The sequence below is a fragment of the Anolis sagrei genome, chromosome Y (genome assembly GCF_037176765.1).
Source record: "Anolis sagrei isolate rAnoSag1 chromosome Y, rAnoSag1.mat, whole genome shotgun sequence".
Classification (NCBI taxonomy): Eukaryota; Metazoa; Chordata; class Lepidosauria; order Squamata; family Dactyloidae; genus Anolis; species Anolis sagrei.
Genome location: NC_090035.1, coordinates 14,305,786 through 14,327,884, shown reverse-complemented (window position 1 = coordinate 14,327,884; position 22,099 = coordinate 14,305,786). Strand labels below are relative to the sequence as shown.

Below are 22,099 nucleotides of genomic sequence, written 5' to 3'. Positions count from 1 at the left end.
TTGGAACCCCTAGAATGCCCTTTAGGCTCGTCGTAGCAGCAGTTGAACTGCATTGAACCGCATTATATGGGAGTCTACTACACCAGGCATGGGCAGACCTTGGACTTCAATTCCCACCATTCCTAACAGCCTCAGGCCTCTTCCAAAAGTTCCAAAAGGCCTTTCCTGGGAGACACAGTTCCAAAAGGCCTTTCTTGGGAGATGGAGTTCCCTAAAGTCTTTCCTGGAAGATGCAGTTCCCCAAGGTCTTTCCTAGGAGTTGCAGTTCTAAAAGGCCTTTCCTGGGAGATGCAGTTCCCTAAGGTCTTTTCTGGGAGTTGCAGTTCCCCAAGGTCTTTCCTGTGATATGCAGTTCTAAAAGGCCTTTCTTGCGAGTTGCAGTTTCCCGAAGTCTTTCCTGTGAGATGCAGTTCTAAAAGGCCTTTCCTGGGAGATGCAGTTCCCCAAGGTTTCTCCTGAGATATGCAGTTCCAAAAGGCCTTTCTTGGGAGATGCAGTTCCCCAAGGTTTTTCCTGAGATATGCAGTTCCAAAAGGCCTTTCCTGGGAGATACAGTTCTCCAAGGTCTTTCCTGGGAGATGCAGTTCTAAAAGGCCTTTCTTGGGAGATGCAGTTCCCCCAAGATCTTTCCTGAGAGATGCAGTTCCAAAAGGCCTTTCTTGGGAGATGCAGTTCCCCAAGGCTTTTCCTAGGAGATGCAGTTCCAAAAGGCCTTTCTTGGAAGATGCAGTTCCTCAAGGTCTTTCCTGAGAGATGCAGTTCCAAAAGGCCTTTCTTGGAAGATGCAGTTCCTCAAGGTCTTTCCTGAGAGATGCAGTTCCAAAATGCCTTTCTTGAGAGATGCAGTTCCCCAAGGTCTTTCCTGAGAGATGCAGTTCTAAAAGGCCTTTCTTGGGAGATGCACAGTTCCCCAAGGTCTTTCCTGAGAGATGCAGTTCCAAAATGCCTTTCTTGGGAGATGTAGTTCCCTAAAGTCTTTCCTGGGAGATGCAGTTCCTCAAGGTCTTTCCTGGGAGACGCAGTTCTAAAAGACCTTTCTTGGGAGATGCAGTTCCCCAAGGTCTTTCCAGCCTCTGCCTTCAGCAATGATGACTCCAAAAGGATGACACCTCGAGCCCACTTGGCCTGGCCTGCCTCAAGGCAATGGGAGGTGCAGTTCCCCAAGGCCTTTCCTGGTAGTTGTCGGTCTCCAAGGTATTTCCTGGGAGTTGCAGTTCCAAAGGCCTTTCTTGGGAGTTGCGGTTCTCCAAGAACTTTCCTGGAGAGTTTGCCCATGCCTAGTCTACACTGAGCATAGAACAACAACAACAACAACAATAATCTGACAGTGAAGGCTAAAAAGTCATGGAAAACTACAACTCCTGAGATTCCAAACCCTTGAGCTGTGGCAGTTCAAGTGGTTTATAACGGCATCCATTGAACAATGTAGATGCCAGCTAATGGGTCCATTCTTTGCCCACTTCCAAAGCAAAGGGGATAATGGGACTTTGTGGGGTTTGCTAAGGACAGGACGGTTGCAGGGCTCTGAAGCTAGAGCTTCCTGATTTGGGGCCTTGTGGCCTTTTGGGCCTTGTGGCTGCAGCTCTGGCTGCCTGGCCCTTTCCTTCTTCTGGAGTCCTCTTCCTCCTCCTTGACCGCTTGCTTGCGTTCCACAGCGTCGTCTCTTAGCAACAGGATAAACTTTCCAAGAACCAGAATGCTGAGGCCTTGCCTTCTTCACTTTCGCATAGCCAGGCCTGCCTGGTTGCCATTGCTTAGTCCTTAAGGCCAGAAGGGCCCCTCAGAGAAGCCACAGCCATGAGCCGCAGCCTCTCCTTCTCGGAGTTGATCAACTTGGCCATCGGAACGCCAGAGCTGGGCCATGTCAACTTCAATGCCCTCCACCTCCTGCTGCACGGCATCCTGGAGCACCTCCACCTGACCAATGTCAAGCGGGAGGTCACGCCTGAGGAGCTGGACTTCCTGCGCACGCCAACTCGCACCCTCTCGACCGAGAGCATCGTGCCGGCCAAGAAGTCCAGTTCTCTTTTCCACCAGCTGCAGGAGCGCATGGCGGCCTTGGAACGGCGGCTGAGCTTCCTGGACGACACGCCGGACACAGACGAGCTCCTGGATCGCAGCCACGGCCAGGCCCGTCCAGCCCAGGAGATGTGGCAGATGATGCAGCTGCAGAAGAAGATGGAGCTCAACGAGGCAGCCATGACCAAGGCAAGCGGGAGATGGACAACTACAACTCCCATCAGATCTCGAAGTTTCCCTTCTGTATTTACTTGAATGTAACACTGATGTATTTACTTGAATGTAACATTAGGGTGGCATTAGATTTGCATCCTACGAGTCATCTTAGTCCTGAGCCAAAGCCAAAGGGGAAGCTGCCTCAGGAGCTGCACCTGGAGCTCCTCCTTGAGGGATGTCATCTGTAATTGAATTGCCATGGGATCCTGGGATTTGTAGTTTGGAGAGGCATCCTCACCTTTTGGCAGAGACTTCTAAAACTACAGGCCCTATGACTCCATAGCATTGAACCAAGGCAATTTAAGTGCTTAGATCAGCATTTCTCAGCCGGAGGGTCGGGACCCCTGGGGGGGTTGCGAGGGGGTTTCAGAGGGATCGCCAAAGACCATCAGAAAATATATATTTCTGATGCTCTTAGGAAGCCCTTTGGCAGAGAAGGCTGAAGATCTCGCTACCTGTCCTTCTCTTCCTTTTTGGAGACAGATGGTGAATCCTCCCACTAAAAGCCCTTCTGCTGTGATTGGCAGGCCTCTCAGCCAAGGGGAGGGCTGTTTCTGACATTCTAAGTTGGGAGGGGAGAGCAGGTGTGCCCAGCGCATGGCAGTGTGGTGTGCATGTGGGGGCGAGGAAGAGTGTGCAAAGCTGGAGGGAAGCTCATGCCAGCAAGTCCCTTCGAAGGGGTTCTGTGTGGGAAGTTTGAACCAATTTTATCGTTGGTGGAGTTCAGAATGCTCTTTGATTGTAGGTGAACTAAAAATCCCAGCAACTACAATTTCCAAACATCAAGCTCTATTTTCCCAAAACTCCACCAGTGTTCACATTTGGGCATATTGAGTATTTGTGCCAAGTTTGATCCAAATTTAGCATTGTTTGAGTCCACAGTGCTTTCTGGATGTAGGTGAACTACAACTCCAAAACTCAAGGTCAATGTCCACCAAATCCTTCCATTATTTTTTGTTGGTCATGGGAGTCCTGTGTGCCAAGTTTGGTTCAATTCCATTGTTGGTGGAGTTCATAATATTTATTTATTTATGACATTTATATTCCACCCTTCTCACCCCGAAGGGGACTCAGAGCAGCTTACAAGATATATATACATACAATATATTATATTATTAGCATAGTACAATATCAGTATTATATATTACTATATTGTACTATATCATTTTATTGTAATATTATTAGTAATGCTCTTTGATTGTTGGTGAACTATAAATCCCAGCAACTACAACTTCCAAATGACAAAATCAATCCACCTCTCAACCCCACCAGTATTCAAATTTGGGCGTATTGGGTATATGTGCCAAATTTGGTCCAGTGAATGAAACTACATCCTGCATATCAGATAATTTACATTATGATTCATAACAGGAGCAAAATTACAGTTATGAAGTAGCAACAAAATTAAATTTTCTGGTTGGGGATTACTGCAACATGAGGAACTGTATCAAAGGGTTGCGGCATTAGGAAGGTTGAGAAATACTGCCCTTGAAGAGGCTGAGAAGGGAAAGGAAAGGGCATGAGGCTGTTAGGAATGGTGGGAGCTGAAGTCCAAAACACCTGGAGGGAAGGCCCAAGTTGGCCCATGCCTACTCTAAAGGGAGATGTTTATTTATCCCCGTTTGCTTATTTCGCTGCTGGTTTTGCCAGGCAAGGAAGGCTTATCTCTTCAGAGTCTTTTGGAAGCTTCCAAGGGCCAACCAAACAGCTGGGAAGGCTGTGATAAGATAAACCGTGCCTGAAGGGGAAAGCGAGTGTTTTTGGCCGAGAAGATTACCTCTGAGGTGGCCATCCTGCATATCAAATATTTACATTATGATTCATAACAGTAGCAAAATTCCAATTATGAAGTAGTAACGAAAATAATGTTATGGTTGGGGGTCACCACAACATGGGGAAGTGTATTAAGGGGTTGCGGCATTAGGAAGGTTGAGAACCACTGGCATAGATACATCCCAATGTTTTCCATTCCATTGATGGAAGCTCTGGTACTCAGTCACTTTGGTTTATTGAAGGAATTCTAAGCAGGCAGCAATTGTAGTGGCCATATGTGCTGCACATATGTTGCTGCACATATCATTCACCAACAAATACATTTTTTTTTTTGGTTTCAGGGTTTTGAAAATTGAGGTGCACCTTAGAGTCAATGGTGCATATCTGATAGAGCAGTGGTTCTCAACCTTCCTAATGTCGTGACCCCTTAATACAGTTCCTCATGTTGTGGTGACCCCCAACCATAACCCTAACATTATGAATCGCCATGTAAATAATGATCTGCAGGACATATTTTCATTCACTGGAGCAAATTTGGCACAAATACCCAGTATGCCCAAATTTGAATACTGGTGGGGTAGGCGGGGGGATTGATTTTGCCATTTGGGAGTTGTAGTTGCTGGGATTTATAGTTAGCCTGTAAACAAAGAGCATTCTGAACCCTACCAACAATGGAATTGAACCAAAATTGGCACACAGAACTCCCATGACCAACAGAAAAATTTGGAAGGGTTTGGTTGGCATTGACCTTGAGTTTGGGAGTTGAAGTTCACCTATATCCAGAGAGCACTCTAGACTCCAACAATGATGGATCTGGACCAAATTGGCACGGATATTCCATATGCCCAAATGTAAAAGGTCTAGTTTTGGGAAAATAGACCTTGAGATTTGGGAGTTGTACTTGCTGGGATTTATAGTTCACCTACAATCAAGGAGCGTTCTGAACCCTAGCAATGATAGAATTGGGCCAAACTTCCCACACAGAGACCCCCATGACCAACAGAAAATACTGTGTTTTCTGATGGTCTTTGCTAACCCCCCTGACACCCCTTCGCGACCCCTCCAGGGGTCCCGACCCCCAGGTTGAGAACCACTGTGATAGAGTATCAACCAATTCAACCTAGTTTGTGGCCACCCAAAAACAATTAGGAAATAATTACATTTATAACCCAGGAACAAAAATGTGCTAGTGTAATAGGTAAATAAGGCAGGTAAATGATACCTAGATAGACATATAGATGAGACAGGCAAACGATAGGTAGGTAAGCAGGTAGGTATGAAGGTAAATGAGGCAGGCAAATGATAGATAAACAGATGAGATAGGCAAACAAACAGGTAGGTAGGCCTTTGATAAGTAGGTATACAACCTCACACTATTGCTTAGCCTCAACGCTTTGTCATTGGAGTCTACATCCCTCTCCCCTTATGGGAAAGTTTGATTCCACAACTTCTGTTTTAATGAGCCCCCCTCCGCAAAGAACCTGCTACTCCTTTATCACACCCGAGTTTTAATTAGTTTTCTTTCAATCATTACATGTAGCCTGCCTATTGCCACCATGATTGTGTTTACTGTAATTTTATATTGTTATGTATTCATATGTTTTATGTAATTATGATGTTGTTTATTGTTTTCCTTTTTGGTTTTATTTTGCTGTAATTTGTTGTTTGGGCTTGGCCTTATGTAAGCTGCCCCGAGTCCCCATGGTGATGGTGGCGGGGTATAAATAAAGTTTACTATTATTATTATTATTATTATTATTATTATTATTATTAGATAAATGAGGCAGGCAAACAGCTAAGTAGATGAGGCTGGCAAATGATAGATAAACACGAGACAGGCAAATGGTAAGTAGATAGGTATATAGGTAAATGAGGCAGGCAATCCTATGGGTAGGTAGATGAAGCAGGCAAATAGATGAGGCAAGCAAATGATAAATAGATAGCTAGATCGATAGGGCAGGCAAACAGATAAATAGATGAGGCAGGCAGATAGCTAGCTACTAGATAGCTTGATTGATTGATTGATCAGGCAGGCAAATGATAGATGGAGAGAGAAATGAGGCAGGCAGATGATGGATGGATGAATAGTGTAACATAGTGTAATAATATAATGGGCCTATCGACCCAACTCTGGTTCCTTTCTTGGTTCCTTCCTTTGCTTCCAATCCCACCTTCAACCAAGTCTATCCTTTCTCTCCTTCCTCTTCTCCCCGTTTTTAGGCCATGAACACTTTGCAGGATCTCCTGAGCAACATCTACTCCCTTCGGGCAGCAACCACTAATGTGGAGGAGGAGCTGGGGCTGCTGAAGACTAACTTCACCAATGTGAGTGAAGGCCGGGGATCCGCTCCGGGATTTAGTTTGCGCTGTCTGAAGTGCTGCATCTTGTGTTCATATCTGTCTTTAAAGTTTGGGTCGAGAACTTGCACTCTGCACGTGCTCAGAGCCTGTCCTTCCTGCTTAGCTCGGTGTTGAGGAAATGAAGGAGCGGCTCCAGCAACTGGACCTGAAGGCTGTGATGTTAGAAGGGCTCCGGGGAGAAAGGGTGAGCAGATTTTCAGGCAAAACCTTTGAGAAGGGGTCAAAGGGCTTTTGGGAGGGTACTACAAAGTTCATACTTCTGCTTGGAAAAAAGCCCCTTTCTTTTGTTCTTTCAGGTTGAAGAGAAGGTGAAGATTACAGAGGCCACTGATACTTCGGACCTGGTCCACTGGAGCGCCCTGTGTGAGATGCTGACTGGCAAGGTGTGGGACGCTGGGAGGCACAATCTAGAGGGACCCTTGCCATCTCTTCTCTATCCCTATAACCTTGGCTGGGGGGTGCTGGGAGATGCAGTCCCAAATAGGTCTGGCGGGATTCTTTCCAATATACAGTTTCCTCTTCATTCCAATGTTGGATGAGGGATGCTGAGAGGTACAGTTCCAAAGAGACCTATTCCCTAAGATAAGGAGGAATCCTTTCCAATGCACCATTTCCTCTCCATCCGCAACAACAATGGCTGGGGGATGCTGGGAGGTGCAGTCCAAAACAGGTCTTTCCAATGCACCATTTACTCTCCAATCTCAATCGTGGTGCAGTACCAAAAGAGAGCCAGTTCCCAAGATTTGGAGGAACCTTTCTAATGCCCTGTTTCCACTCCATCCCAATAACACAATGTAACAAAATCTTTTCCTGGTTTGAAAGTGTTACATATTTTCTGTTTAAGTGTGCATCACTTACGTTATTTATTTATTGTGTCATCAGCAACCATACCATTGTATTACAATTCTAACAGAGCAAAACAAACACACAGATTAAAAAGAAAAAGAAAAAACACACACAGATTTTGCAAATTTGGTAGTTGGTTAAATGTCCTTTGACCAGTATCTGGCCACTTGGAGTGCCTCTGGTGTTGCCGCAAGAAGGTCCTCCATTGTGCATGTGGCAGGGCTCAGGGTGCATTGCAGCAGGTGGTCAGTGGTTTGCTCTTCTCCGCACTCGCATGCCGAGGATTCCACCCTGTAGCCCCATTTCTTAAGATTGGCTCTGCATCTTGTGGTGCCAGAGCTCAGTCTGTTCAGCACCTTCCAAGTCGCCCAGTCCTCTGTGTGCCCAGGGGGGAGTCTCTCATCTGGTATCACCCATGGATTGAGGTGCTGGGTTTGGGCCTGCCACTTTTGGACTCTCGCTTGCTGGGGTGTTCCAGCGAGTGTCTCTGTAGATCTAAGAAAACTATGTCTTGATTTAAGTCGTTGACGTGCTGGCTGATATCCAAACAGGGGATGAGCTGGAGATGTCTCTGCCTTGGTCCTTTCACTATTGGCTGCTACTTCCTGGCAGATGTCAGGTGGTGCAATACCGGCTAAGCAGTGTAATTTCTCCAGTGGTATAGGGCGCAGACACCCCGTGATAATGCGGCATGTCTCATTAAGAGCCACATCCACTGTTTTAGTATGATGAGATGTGTTCCACACTGGGCATGCATACTCAGCAGCAGAGTAGCATAGCGCAAGGGCAGATGTCTTCACTGTATCTGGTTGTGATCCCCAGGTTGTGCCAGTCAGTTTTTGTATGATATTGTTTCTAGCACCCACTTTTTACTTGATGTTCAGGCAGTGCTTCTTGTAGGTAAGAGCACAGTCCCGAGTGACTCCCAGGTATTTGGGTGCGCTGCAATGCTCCAGTGGGATTCCTTCCCAGGTGATCTTCAGAGCTCAGGATGCTTCTCTGTTCTTGAGATGAAAGGCACATGTCTGTGTTTTAGATGGGTTAGGGATCAGCTGGTTTTCCCTGTAGTAGGCAGTAAGAGCACCTATGAATGAATTCTTATGCACAATGCACATATCTTATTTGTACTGCAAAAACACTTAAAATAATATAATAATTAAAATGAAGAACAATTTTAACAAATATAAACTTATTAGTATTTCAGTGGGCAGTGCGGGCCTGCTTTTGGCTGATGAGAGAGAATTGTTGTTGTTGTTGTTTTTGTGTGATTCAAGTCATTTCAGACTTAGGTTGATTCTGAGCGAGGGCTGGGTAAATGACCTTGGAGGGCCGCATCCGGCCCCCGGGCCTTAGTTTGAGGACCCCTGGTCTAGAGGCATTACATTCACAGAGTGAAACACAACGGGAGAGCCAGAGGTATGAGATAGGACAGCTTGCTTTTCAAAAGGAAGAACACAGGCAGAGTTAAACAAAGGAATATGCATTAAGAGCCGCCAGAGAACAAAAGACTCCACATCAATTGGTTGATGCAATCAAAAGTAGTTTATTCATGAAATCTTGAGTGAAAGATCACTCAGGTAAACTTTGTTGCAGTAGCTCTAAAGTACAATCCAAAAATAGAGATATAAAAGGTAGCATTCTCTAGCTTTAGAGCATGGGCCTAAGGTGACCAAGTGGCATGCAAAACTACATAGCGGGAAACAGATGATGGTCACTCTGTAAAGAGTAGAGGCGAAAGACCAATCAACGCCCACACAATTGATTGGTAAGTAGATGAGGCAGGCAAACAATAGGTAGGTAGGTAGGTAGGTAGGTAAATGAGGCAGGCAAATAGATCGATAGATGAAGCAGGCAAACGAAAGGTAGATAGATGAGGCAGGCAAATAGATGAAGCAGGCAAACAATAGATAGAATCATAGAATCATAGAATCAAAGAGTTGGAAGAGACCTCATGGGCCATCCAGTCCAACCCCCTGCCAAGAAGCAGGAATATTGCATTCAAATCACCCCTGACAGATGGCCATTCAGCCTCTGTTTAAAAGCTTCCAAAGAAGGAGCCTCCACCACACTCCGGGGAAGAGAGTTCCACTGCTGAATGGCTCTCACAGGCAGGAAGTTCTTCCTCATGTTCAGATGGAATCTCCTCTCTTGTAGTTTGAAGCCATTGTTCCGCATCCTAGTCTCCAGGGAAGCAGAAAACAAGCTTGCTCCCTCTTCCCTGTGGCTTCCTCTCACATATTTATACATGGCTATCATATCCCCTCTCAGCCTTCTCTTCTTCAGGCTAAACATGCCCAGCTCCTTAAGCCGCTCCTCATAGGGCTTGTTCTCCAGACCTTTTATCATTTTAGTCACTCTCCTCTGGACAAATTCCAGCTTGTCAATATCTCTCTTGAATTGTGATGCCCAGAATTGGACACAATATTCCAGTTGTGGTCTAACCAAAGCAGAATAGAGGGGTAGCATTGCTTCCCTAGATCTAGACACTATGCTCCTATTGATGCAGGCCAAAATCCCATTGGCTTTTTTTGCCGCCATATCACATTGTTGGCTCATTGGTAAGTAGATGAGGCAGGCAAATTGGTAAGTAAATGAGGCAGGCAAATAGCTATATGAGACAGGCAAACAATATGTAGGTAGGTTGGTAGGTAGATGAGGCAGGCAAATAGACAGATAGATGAGATAGGCAAACAATAGATTGGTAGGTAGATGAGGCAGGCAAACGATAGGTAGGTAGATGGATAGAAGAGGCAGGCAAACAGATAAATGAGACAAGCAAATCATAGGTAGGTAGGTAGTTAGATGAGACTGGCAAACAACAGATAGGTAGGTAGGTAGGTAGGTAGATGAGGCAGGCAAACAGATAGATATTTTAGAGGCAAACAATAGGTAGGTAGGTCATAAAACCTGACAAGGCAAGAGAGTTAAGTTACACAAAAACCATAGAGACTGCAGAGCCATTTCACTGTGCATGCAAGATTGTTAGTTTTTCCAACAGAAAGTGGTTGTTCTACTCCAGAAACCTCTTCGTTTTGGTGGCTGCCACACACTCTGATGAATTGGTTGAGACTCTATGAAGAGATATTCATTGCAAAATGTGTGTATTAATCTGCGAAGTTTTTGCAGATTAATAATCTTTTCCTATGTTTTTGTGATAGAACCAATTATGTAGGAAATAATGACATCTACAACCCAGGAACAAAAATCATGTTACATAGTGTAATGTATGCTGGGGGATGCCGGGAGGTGCAATACAAAACCCAGCCATTTCCTCAGATGGGGAGGATCCCTTCCTAAATACGCTTGCCAGGGGATGCTGGGAGGTGTAGTCTGCCCCCTTGGCGTCCTATTGGGGAGAGGGGCCTGCAAATGCGAGGGAAAGAGTGTTGTTGCAGAGCTTCCCGGATGAAGAGAAGGAAGACCGCCTGACGACCTCCCAGGAGATACTGGCTACCCTGGTCCAGCTGCCAGAGAAGCAGGAGGCCCTCGAGGCCCAGATCCAGGCGATGGAGGAGCTGCTCAAGCAGCAGTTGGGGCTTACAGGTGAGCAGGCCCTGTGTGCATGCCCAGAGGCAGCCCTTGCTTCTGCCCCAGCAGACTGCCCCAGCCCAGGTCTATTTGCCTCTTCTTTTTACCTCTCTTCCCAGCCGCTCCAGCTGCTCCAGATATGACGACCGAACTGAAGCTGCTGATGGAGCAAATGGATAGGATGCAGCTGCAGGAGGAGCAGGTGATTTGGGGACAATGGAAAAGGAGTCCATGTCTTCCTCTATTATTATTATTATTATTATTATTATTATTATTATTATGTTTATTTACACCCCACTTTTTCTCTCCATAAGGAGACTCAATGCAACTTACATTAAAAGTATAACAAATGTATTGAATCATGATAAAATAAGTAAAAATATATATTAAAAGCATTTCAATACAATTGAAAACCTACAAATATACTGAAAGGGCACATTTCAAACATTAAAACAGGTATTGGCCTGGTATTGTGTGCACCATCCATGCGAAAAGCAGGCCACAAACTGGAGGCCTTGCAAACCTGACTTTTGCTTAATTCCTGCACTATAATAAATAATAAAATTATAAAACTTTACTTCTATACTGCCCTATCTCACAGAGGGGACTCAGGGCAGCTTACAACAGAAAATTGGCAAACATTCAATGCCGACATAACATAACAAACAGATCAAATCATAAACAGTAAAATAAACAACATCAGGTGTACTTATAGAACACTCAAAAATAACAATCTTAGAAATTTAAATATATAAACCAAACATTTAGGACATATTTACTACTAGATCTGGAGCCCCCGGTGGTGTAGTAGGTTAAACCACTGAGCTGCTGCACTTGCAGATCGAAAGGTCACCGGTTTGAATCCGGGGAGCAAGGTGAGCTCCCGCTGTTAGCACCAACTTCTGCCAACCTAGTAGCTCGAAAACATGCAAATCTGAGTAGATAATAGGTACCATGCTGGCAGGAAGGTAACGGTGCTCCATGCAGTCATGCTGGCCACACGACCTTGGAGGTGTCTATGGACAACACTGGCTCTTCGGCTTAGAAATGGAGATGAGCACCAACCCCCAGAATTGGACATGACTAGACCTACTACTATATCTAATAATAGCAAACAGTTAAAACATTAAATGTAAGAAGGCTTTTACAAGTCAACAGGGCTGAGGTAGACACATATTGGAATAGTAGCTCTGAACCGACATCCATGGGGATCAGTAGATGATCCCGGATAAATGTAGATTCTGGTTGCTTGAGAGTTACAATTAAAAACAGTCCTAACTCACACTATGTTAGCAGTGTTAAAATAAATATTGAAATACCATTGTTAAAAAAAAGCAAATAAAGATAAATAAAGACAAGTTAGACTTCATGCAACATAGTTTGACAATATTATAAAAACAGTTTTGTGAATGTAGTACGATTTCTTTGATTTTGGTGATTGTTTGAGAGTTCTGGTTAACAGAGAGTGTACTGTACATGATAATTACATATACTGAACAGCAAGATCTGCATTCAAAGTTCAATGTGTAGGCAAACTGAAGAAATGTCTATCTATCTATCTATCTCTCTATCTCTCTCTCTGTCTATCTATCTATCTATCATCTATCTATCATCTATCTATCTTTATCCACACACACACACACACACATAATTTATTTATTTCTAGCATTTCTACCCCGTCCTTCTCAACCCCCGAAGGGGGATTCATGATGGCTTACACTTGGCAACAATTCAATGCCGCTACATATAACAAACACAATAAAACAACAATTAAAACAATAAATAGAACATTGATTAAAACGATAAAAACAGTAATGTCAGCAGTATATACAGGCAGTCCCCAAGTTAGGAACAAGATAGGTTCTTTAGGTTTGCTCTTAAGTTGCATTTGTTTGTATGTTGGAACAAGGACATTTTTAACTGTAATTCCAGCCAGATAGATAGATAGATGGATGGATGGATGGATGGATGGATGGATGGATGGATGGATGGATAGATAGATAGATAGATAGATAGATAGATAGATAGATAGGCTTTGAATGGCATAGGGAAGGGGTTAACACCCCTGTGATATTTGTGTTGTTCAGAAGATTTACCTTCACTTTTAGTGAGAACTTGGTGGTAAAGGATTAGAGATAAAGCTTCAGCAGAGACCCCTTTTCCCCATGATAATAACTTTCAGGAGTGGATTTCCCTTCCTTTTGAGGGGAAGATTCCTCTCACTTCCTGTTGTCTCATCCCCATTTGACAGCTTGTATCGCTCTATCAATTTATTATTGATTGATTGATCACATCATCTTCTGCAAAGTTCTAGTCCTCATTGAGGATGCCAGGCAGAGACTTGGGAAGGTCCACACGGAGTCGGATGGGGATATAGGGCATGGGGTAGCACCATGGATGATGGACCTTGCAGTGCTTCCCTTCCTTTTTGCTTTCCTCAGAGGCGGGAGTCCCTGAAAGGGACCATGGAGCAGGTGGAGCAGCTGAAGGAACACTATGAGAAGCTGCAGCGAGGAGTGGACCGCCTGGCCAAGAGCACCTCCGACATGGAGGTGGGTGACACCTCAAGGGGGACTTCCATGGGGAAAAGAGCCCAAAGGGAGATCTTTCCTGGGGGGAGGCATTTGGGGGACCATGAAGGCTTCTACTTGGGCTTCCTTCTTGGTTATGGACTTCTACTTGGACCTCCTTCTTGGTTATGGACTTCTACTTGGGCCTCCTTATTGGTTATGAACACAGCAGAAGTCCTATTGATTTCAGTGCAAAGTTTCAGAGAACAAGCCAAAATCTGGGTCAGTTGGAGTCAAGAGGGCTTTGGAAGTTCAGACTTCCAAATGAGGACAGACTCGCAGGCCTGTTGACATCTCAAGGTGGTCCTCTAGATGGACTTCAGCTGCCAGAATCCTCAGCCTCAATGGCCAACAGTCAAGGAGGATCTTAGGACTTATAGTCCGAAGTGTACTCTAGAGAACTCACAGTTGGCTGTTCCTTGTCTCCTGAATGGAAAGAAACCAAGTGTTGTCAATACACTCAACGTTGTCCTCAATTTCTGCCCTTTCTGTGGGGTTCAGGGCTATTGGGCTTTTGATATGGGATAAAGGCACATCCTCAGAGGTCTGACACGTGGCTTCTGCCTTTCCCTTCAGGCCATGCGCATGATGCTGGAGCAGCTGGACATCACCAAAGCGGACAAAGCCCTGATCCAGGAGGAGATGAATGTGGTAGGCCCCCAAAGTGAGCCTCCTCAGGTGCTATAAAGAGCTCTTCACCTGTTGTTCTGTGTGAAATATAGTGGAATTGTGGGAGCCTTTTTCTCTGGAAGGTTTTCAAGCATTGGATGGTGGGATTGGATGGTGTCTTCTTGCTTGGCCAAAATGGATTGGAGGCCCTTTGGAATCTCTTCCAAATCTATGATTCTATATTATTATTATTATTATTATTATTATTATTATTATTAGGACTGGATGGCATATTGGACCTCTTCTGAACCTATGGTTCTATAGAATAATAATAATAATAATAATAATAATAATAATAATCAGAAACTGGATGGCCATCTGTTGGAAAGGCTTGGAGAGTACCTTCCTGCTTAGCATAAGAGGGTTAAACTGGATTGGCTGTGGGATCTCTTCCAAACCTATGATTCTATGTTGTTGTTATTACTGGGACTGGGTGATCTCTTCCGAATTTGTGATTCTATGTTATGGTGATGATGAAGAAGCAGCAGCATAGGAAAGGCTGGATGGCCATCTGTCAGGAAGGCTTGCATTGTGTCTTCCTGCTTAGCATAAGAAGGTTAAACTGGATTGGCTGTGATATCTCTTCTGAATCTATAATTCTATGGTTCTATTGTTGTTAAGAAGAGTCTGGTTGGCCCTCCGTCGGGAGGACTTGGGTGTTGTCTTTCTGTTTGGCAGAATACGGTTGAACTGGAGGACTCCTTGGGGTCCCTTCCAAAGCTATGATCCCACAATCAGAGGCAGGGTGGACATCTGTTGGGAGAGATAGGATAGTGTCCTGGTGAAAAAAGGTTGGACTGGATGGGCCCTTGAGGTCCTGTCTAACACTATGATGACTGTGACCCCAGAAAGCAGACAAGAGTGCCCTGGAGGCTAAGGTCAACCATGGAGAGCTGAAGTCAGCCACAACTCAGCTGAGCGAGATGATGCAGGAATTGCTGCAGAAGATGTCCCTCCAGGACAAGGACTGGCAGAAGGCCCTGGAGAAGCTCTTCACTGATATGGACTGCAAGGTGGGTCATTCAGCCTAGGCAGTGGGGCTTGGGGGGGGGGGGGGGGTGTCCACCATTGTATTGCATTTGCAGCAGGACTTTACTGGGGGGGGGGGTGTCTGCCTTTGCATTACATGGGCACTGGAGCATTGCCTCTTTACAATTAATTGCATTGTATGGGCAGCAGAGCTTTCCTCAAGTGTGGGGTTCTTTGCACTGCATTGCATGGTCAGCAGGGCTTTTTTTGGAAGGGGGTATGCCTTCGTATTGCATTGCATTGCATTGGAGGTTCTTACAGGATTGTAACGCCCCTTCTTCTGCCTGTCCTTGCCTGCCTCTCTTTCCTTCCTGGGTTTTTGACGTTTCCAGTTAGACCGCATGGCCCTGGACCCTTTGAGCCAGCAGCTGGAGGAAGTCTGGAGGTTCATCAAGAAGTTCCTGAGTGAAGGGCCCCGCTTCGATGCCGACAGTGCTGCCGGTTTCAAGAAGTGAGCCTTGCAAAGCCTCATCAGAGCTGACCATTTGGGGTGGATAAGAGCCTGACTCTTATGGAGCCAAATGGGCACATAAATCCTGGGTGTTGCATTCCAAACTTGGGGAGATTATGGGTGTTTGCATTCTAAAGGGAATAGGTTTAAGGGCCCCCTAAAATGGAAGCAACGGGTGTCCTATAGGAGGCATTTCCAAGTAGGGCTGAGGAAGAACCATTGCGGAAAGCTGACCATTTTGGGTTATCAGACGGACCAACAGCTTGACTCTTAAGGGGCCAAGTGGGCCTAGTCAGCTTCCTGGGGGCAACTGAGCTACATGATTCTTCCTATTCTATTGTTGTTGTTGTTGTTGTTATTATTATTATTATTATTATTATTATCATCAGCTGAGTTGCACAATTCTTCTACTAAATTATTATTTGCAGTTGAGTTGCATGGTTCTTTTATTACATGATAATAATAATAATAATAATTGGCAACTGAGTTGCACAATTCTTCTATTAAATTATTATTATCATCACTACCTCTGAGGATGCTTGCCATAGATGCAGGCAAAATGTCAGGAGAGAATGCCTCTAGAACATGGCCATATAGCCTGAAAAAGCCTACAACAACCCATTACCATCACTATTGGCAACTGAGTTACCCTTTTGTATTATTATTATTATTATTATTATTGGCAGCTGTGTTACATGGCTCTTCTATTATTATTATTATTATTATTATTATTATTATTATTATTGGCATCTGAGTTGCATGTTTCTATTATTATTATTATTATTATTATTATTATTATTATTATTATTATTGCAGGCAGCTCTTTGAGAGAGTGAAGTGCATCTCCTGTGACCGGCCAGTGACCATGGCAACCGGGCCGTGAGTATTGAGGGTGACCCTTGGCACTGACATAGCAAGATTGGATTCAAAGTCCCATAGAAAAGCCAGTAGAGGCTGCAGCTAGTTTTGATGGGAGGAAGTGCTTCCCTTTCCTTTTCCCATGGTCGTTTTTTGCACTTTGCATTCAGTTTGCAGCAACTGAAGGCAGCTGGGGACCAAGGGGGGAATGAAGGCAGAGCAACCAGGACACTTCAAAAGGGGCATTAATTGGGATAAATGGGACTGGCGGGATGGCATGATGCCATGGGTCACCACTCTCCTGCTTCTTGTCCTTTTCAGGCACATGATCACTGTCCGCAAGGTGCCCCTGAGACCCCGTCCGGCCAGCGCCAACGGCTACGAGTACCTTGCTCGACCGCAGAGGAAGTAAGAGAGGGAACAGCCGTGGTTTGGGAGGAAGAAAGTGGGGGAAAAAGGAGGCCACCATCCTCTAAATACCCATCTTGACTCGAGTCTAATGTGCCATTGAATATAATGCACACCTCAGCCCCTTCTGCCAGCTGATTCAATAGCCAGCGATTCCAGGAGCCCAAGTCGAAAGCGCCTGGAAGGCTGCAAGGTGGACGCCTCTGCCCTAAAGGCCTTTTGTGACTTTTTCAGGGATCTGGAATCAGCTGAAGTGGGCTCTGGAGCGGCTCCTGTGCAGACCTGCTGGCAGTGCCAGGCCCACCACCAGTCCTGCACCCTCAAGCGCATCTCCCGCTCCCAGGACCTGGGCACCGTCTTCCCTTACGGAGACCCCTCAGCTCTCACCTACGACCATGTGAGACCCAAAGGGAAGATCACAGGGTGGGACATGGCTGGGAGGGGGTGCGGAGAGGCGGTCCAGGGCCCCCCACGATGTCAACTGCGAACAAAGAAATTGTGGACCATTCTGATAACCACTTAAGTTAGATTTCATAAAGAAGCCAGTGAAATCTACAAACATATGGACAATTTCAACCAAAAGGAAGAAACCATGACATTTAGCTACCAGTACTGAAAAACACTAGAATCAAGATGGTGACTAATGAATACCACCCAGACACTATTCAAAGGGAACAAAGGACAGGCTACTTATTTACATTTATATACCACTTTTCTCAGCCCTCAGGAAATTTCTAATTGACTATGCTATCCTCATGGTTTCTCACATTATTTATTTATTATTATTTATTTATTTGCTTTATTTCTATACTGCATTTTTCAGCCCTTAACAGGCGACTCAATGGATACCACTCAATACAAACAAATCTAGTTTTGCTAATTGCACCATTTATTTTTGGTTAACAGACATTGGTTCTTTTTCTCACCCTGGACATTATATATATAGTTCACTCGCTTGACTACCATCACATCCTCTGAAGATGCCAGCCACAGGTGCAGGTGAAACGTCAGGAGAAAATACTGCTAGAACATGGCCACACAGTCTGGAAACCACACAATACTCCAGTAATTGAATGGATGCTCCCAATCCTCCTCCTGATCAAAGGGGTGCAGGGTTGGGGCTTGGACCTCTCTCAACCCTTCACTGCCTCTCTTCTCCCTCCAAACCGATGTCCTTTTTAATAATAATCATAATAACGAGATAATGTTTCTCAGGTTTTGAGCTCAGAAGTTGGCTGCCTCTACATTTGGAGCTATAGAGAGTGACCAAGGGCTGGGGCTGCTGGTCCCCAAGGGAGAGAAACCAAGGGAGGGACCTGGATTTTTCACTGTCTCTCTTTCCCTCCAGACCGAAGTGGACATCCTTGGCGTGAATGGCGTCCTGTACAAAGGGCGACTGGGTACTGAGGCCACGGAGCGGGCCCTGGCCATCCAAAGGGAGTTTACAGGTGTGTTCACTGAGGATGCTGCAGATGTTTCACGTCACAGTCCATTCCCTATGCTCTCTTTTCAACTAAAGCCAACTCTGGCTCTTTTATATTGCACCTGCCTCCCGTCTTTTCCCACTTCCTCCACTTAACTGGGACACTCTGGTTGATCCTTTCCTGCACGCTCCATTCCTATTCCCTCCCCCCACCCTACTTTGTCCTCAACTTCCTTCCAATGCTTTTTTTTTTTTTGGTTGTGTCAGGAGCGACTTGAGAAACTGCAAGTCGCTGCTGGTGTGAGAGAATTGGCTGTCTGCAAGGACGTTGCCCAGGGGACACCAGGATGATTTGATGTTTTTATCATCCTTGTGGGAGGCTTTTCTCATGTCCCTGCATGAGGAGCTGAAGCTGATAAAGGGAGCTCATCCGCCTCTCCCTGGATTCGAACCTGCAACCTGTCAATCTTCAGTCCTGCTGGCACAGAGGTTTAACCCACTGTGCCACCAAACATTGCAATGCGCCTTTGCATTGAATTGACTCTGTAGTCTTGTCCTTCCCAAAAGCAGACTATTGCAGCTTCTTCTTGCTTTCAGTTTTAATTTGGGAAATGTTAAGGAGTACGCCCTTGATCTTTGCCCTATGGAGGATTGCCCCCATTTTATGTCCTTTTCAGCCGTGAAGGTGCGCCGCCCACTGTCCCGGATGGAGAGAGCACGTTCGGCCTTTGCAGATGTCAGCGCCTCACCTTATGCAGGTAAGTGAGATATAAATGATGATAATAATAATAATAATGTCTTCATTTTCATTAATCCTCTGCCTTCCCACTTTTCCAGCTCTTTTAAAAACAACCCAGTTCCTCTCTCTTTCTTTGTCCTCAGTTTGCTTTCATTGCTGCAAAGGGCAAAAGTCTTTTCCATTCTGTAAAGCAGTGGTTCTCAACCTGTGGGTCCCCAGGTGTTTTGGCCTACAACTCCCAGAAATCCCAACCAGTTTATCAGCGATTAGGATTTCTCAGAGTCGAAAGCCAAAACATCTGGGGATACACAAGTTGAGAACCACTGCTGTAAAGGCTTGGACCTACATTGCCATAGAATCCAGTTTCTGAATCCATCTTTATGACCTGTGATTCTGTGATCTGTTCTTTGTGGTTATGTAATTTTAATTAATATCACTGCTTAATTGTTATGTAATGGATTTTATATTGCTGTTTTTTATTATTGTTTTGATACTGTTGGCATTGAATAGTTGCCTGTGTTACCGCCCTGAGTCCCCTCTCGGAGGTGAGAAGGGCGGGGTAGAAATGGTCTAAATAAATAATAAATAATAATAAATTCTTTGAACTGAATTATATGAGTCTACGGTGCCATGGAATCCGATTCAAAGCAGATAATATGAATTCAGAAACTGGATTAAATGGCAGTCTAGATGGGCCTAACTTAAGGGAGAGGGAAGAGTCTTGTTGCTGCTGCTGTATATTCTACTACATACTATTAATTATTATTATATTTATATGTCATGTTTACTTTCTGGAAAGAGCCTCAAATACATCAAACAATTTGAAGCCTAAAGAACCTAAAACTTGAATCAAAATTAAACCTAGGACTATTACAAACAAATACTATAATAATAAAACAAATAAAGAATGAAAACTAGTATAAATGAATAGTATTATAAATAGTATTAAAATACATAAAACACTTCCTTCTCTGATCAGGCCAAAGCAAGCTACTATAGTTTGTTTTGGCTTCTATGTTCAATTCTATTTTTAGTGTTTATTTGTTTTTATTAAATTGGATATTTTTGTTTTTAGTCTTGTTATTTATTTAATTTATTTAAAACATTTATATTCCGCCCTTCTCACCCTGAAGGGAACTCAGGGCGGAGCACAACATACAAATGGCAAACATTCAATGCCGGTACACTCCATCCATGTTGTTAGTAAAAGCATGATGTTAGTGCAGGTGTGGACAAACTTGGGCCCTCCAAGTGTTTTGGACTTCAACTCCCACAATTCCTAACAGCCTACCGGTTATTAGGAATTGTAGGAGTTGAAGTCCAAAGCATCTGGAGGGCCTAAGTTTGCTCATGCCTGGTCTGGAGGAAGTAGAGTAGAGCCCTTCCCAGTTGGCTTGGGAAGAGCAAATGGCTGCAGCCTCTCTTTCCTTTTCTGCTGCGTAACCTTTGCCCTCTTGACCCTGAGGATATGAAGGCCCAAAGACGGAATTGTGGGTCTGCTTCCTTCCTTCCTTCTTTCTCTCTAACAGCCTCTTCTCTCCGCCGGATCGGGACCACTCCAAACGGGGGCCGCCGCCGAGGAGAGCATCCGCCGGGATTGAACCTGGAGAACCTGGATGGCCACTTGACCACTAGCTTCAGCCAGACCCACATCCCCAATGGCGGAGGGATGTCCGGCCTATGAGAAGGGGCCTCCTTTTTTGGACTACAGGCCCCTCGTCCCCCCTCTTTATGACTGTAAATAGAAGAAGAATGTGTTGAGTGAAGAAATGTGGATCCATAAAACTGAGTTATTTGTTTTTCAAAGTGGCCTTGTGGTCATTTCTGTCCCTCTGTCTCGATGGGTTCTTATTTATTTACTGCATCTCAACCCCAAAGGGGACCCAGAGCGGCTTCCGAACTGGCAACAATTCAATGCCATAATAAAAATAAACATAAGGTAAAGGTTTCCCCTTGGCATTAAGTCTAGTTGTGTCCGACTCTGGGTGGTGGTGCTCATCTCCATTTCTAAGTCAAAGAGACGGCATTGTCTGTAGACACCTCCAAGGTCATTATTATTAATAATAATAATTTTTTATTTCCTATATTTATATCCTGCCCTTCTCCCCCAGAAGAGGGACACAGGACAGCCTAACAAAAGCATCATACGATGTTAGCATCATAAAAACAACCACAGTACAATCAAAATATTAAAAATATTAAAACAATATTAAAAACAGCATGACTGCATGGAACATCCTTACCTTCCCACCAGAGCAGTACCTATTGATATCTTCCACTGCGTTTTTATGAGTGATGGTCACTTGTTGGCCTGATAGGTGTATTGTGTCCAAATTTGGTGTCAATTTGCCTAGTGGTTTTTGAGCTATGTTAATCCCACAAACAAACATTACATTTTTATTTATATAGATTTACTTACAACATTTATATGCCGCCCTTCTCACCCCGAAGAGGACTCAGAACAACTTAAAAGATATATATACATACAATATAATACTAGTAATAATAATTCAATATTATAATTATAAATATATATTTAATTACATGTAATATTACTAATAATATTACAATATAATGGTATAGTGCAATATAGTAATATATACTGATATTGTACTTTGCTAATAATATAATATATTGTATGAAAATATATATTGTAAGCCGCTCTGAGTCCCCTTCGGGGTGAGAAGGGCGGCATATAAGCGCCGTAAATAAATAAATAAATAAATAAATAAATATATTATATTATTAGCATAGCACAATATCAGTATTATATATTACTATATTGTACTATACCATTATATTGTAATATTATTAGTAATATTACATGTCATATAAATATATATAATTATAATATATTATTATTAGCATTATATTGCATTACATTATAATATTATAAATATATGTATATACAATATATTATATTACATTATATTATAATATATTAAATGCATTTTACACTTGTATCTATATTTTGGAGAGTAATTGCAAAGGGTAAGGTAGGTAAAGGTTTTCCTCTGACATGAAGTCCAATTGTGTCCGACTCTGTTGTGTGGTGCTCATCTCCATTTCTAAGTCGAAGAGCCAGCATTGTCCTTAGACACCTTCAAGGTCATGTGGCTGGCATGACTGCATGGAGCGTCGTTACCTTCCCGCTGGAGCGGTACCTATTGATCTACTCACTTCTGCATGTTTTCGAACTGCTAGGCTGG

At 44.1% G+C, this 22,099-nt stretch overlaps 1 protein-coding gene across 1 annotated transcript; it reads left to right on the top strand.

The window, feature by feature from the left end:
- The first annotated feature begins 10,397 nt into the window (after nucleotides 1-10,397).
- Nucleotides 10,398-20,696, top strand: LOC132780702 (uncharacterized protein C16orf96). Its single transcript, XM_060784437.2, has 12 exons — nucleotides 10,398-10,758; nucleotides 10,863-10,945; nucleotides 13,185-13,295; nucleotides 13,890-13,964; nucleotides 14,831-14,995; nucleotides 15,344-15,462; nucleotides 16,279-16,341; nucleotides 16,642-16,728; nucleotides 16,963-17,125; nucleotides 18,077-18,176; nucleotides 18,829-18,909; nucleotides 20,420-20,696. The coding sequence occupies exons 1-12, from the start codon at nucleotides 10,722-10,724 to the stop codon at nucleotides 20,572-20,574; spliced, it is 1,239 nt and encodes a 412-aa protein (XP_060640420.2). The 5' UTR covers nucleotides 10,398-10,721; the 3' UTR covers nucleotides 20,575-20,696.
- Nucleotides 20,697-22,099: the final 1,403 nt, after the last annotated feature.

Excerpts from the sequence above, each read along its gene's own strand:
- LOC132780702 (XM_060784437.2), top strand. The coding sequence starts at position 10,722 with ATGGAGGAGCTGCTCAAGCAGCAGTTGGGGCTTACAG. Across the intron at positions 17,126-18,076 it reads CAGCTCTCACCTACGACCAT|ACCGAAGTGGACATCCTTGG; the intron begins GTGAGACCCAAA and ends CTTTCCCTCCAG. Across the intron at positions 18,910-20,419 it reads CAGCGCCTCACCTTATGCAG|CCTCTTCTCTCCGCCGGATC; the intron begins GTAAGTGAGATA and ends TCTCTCTAACAG.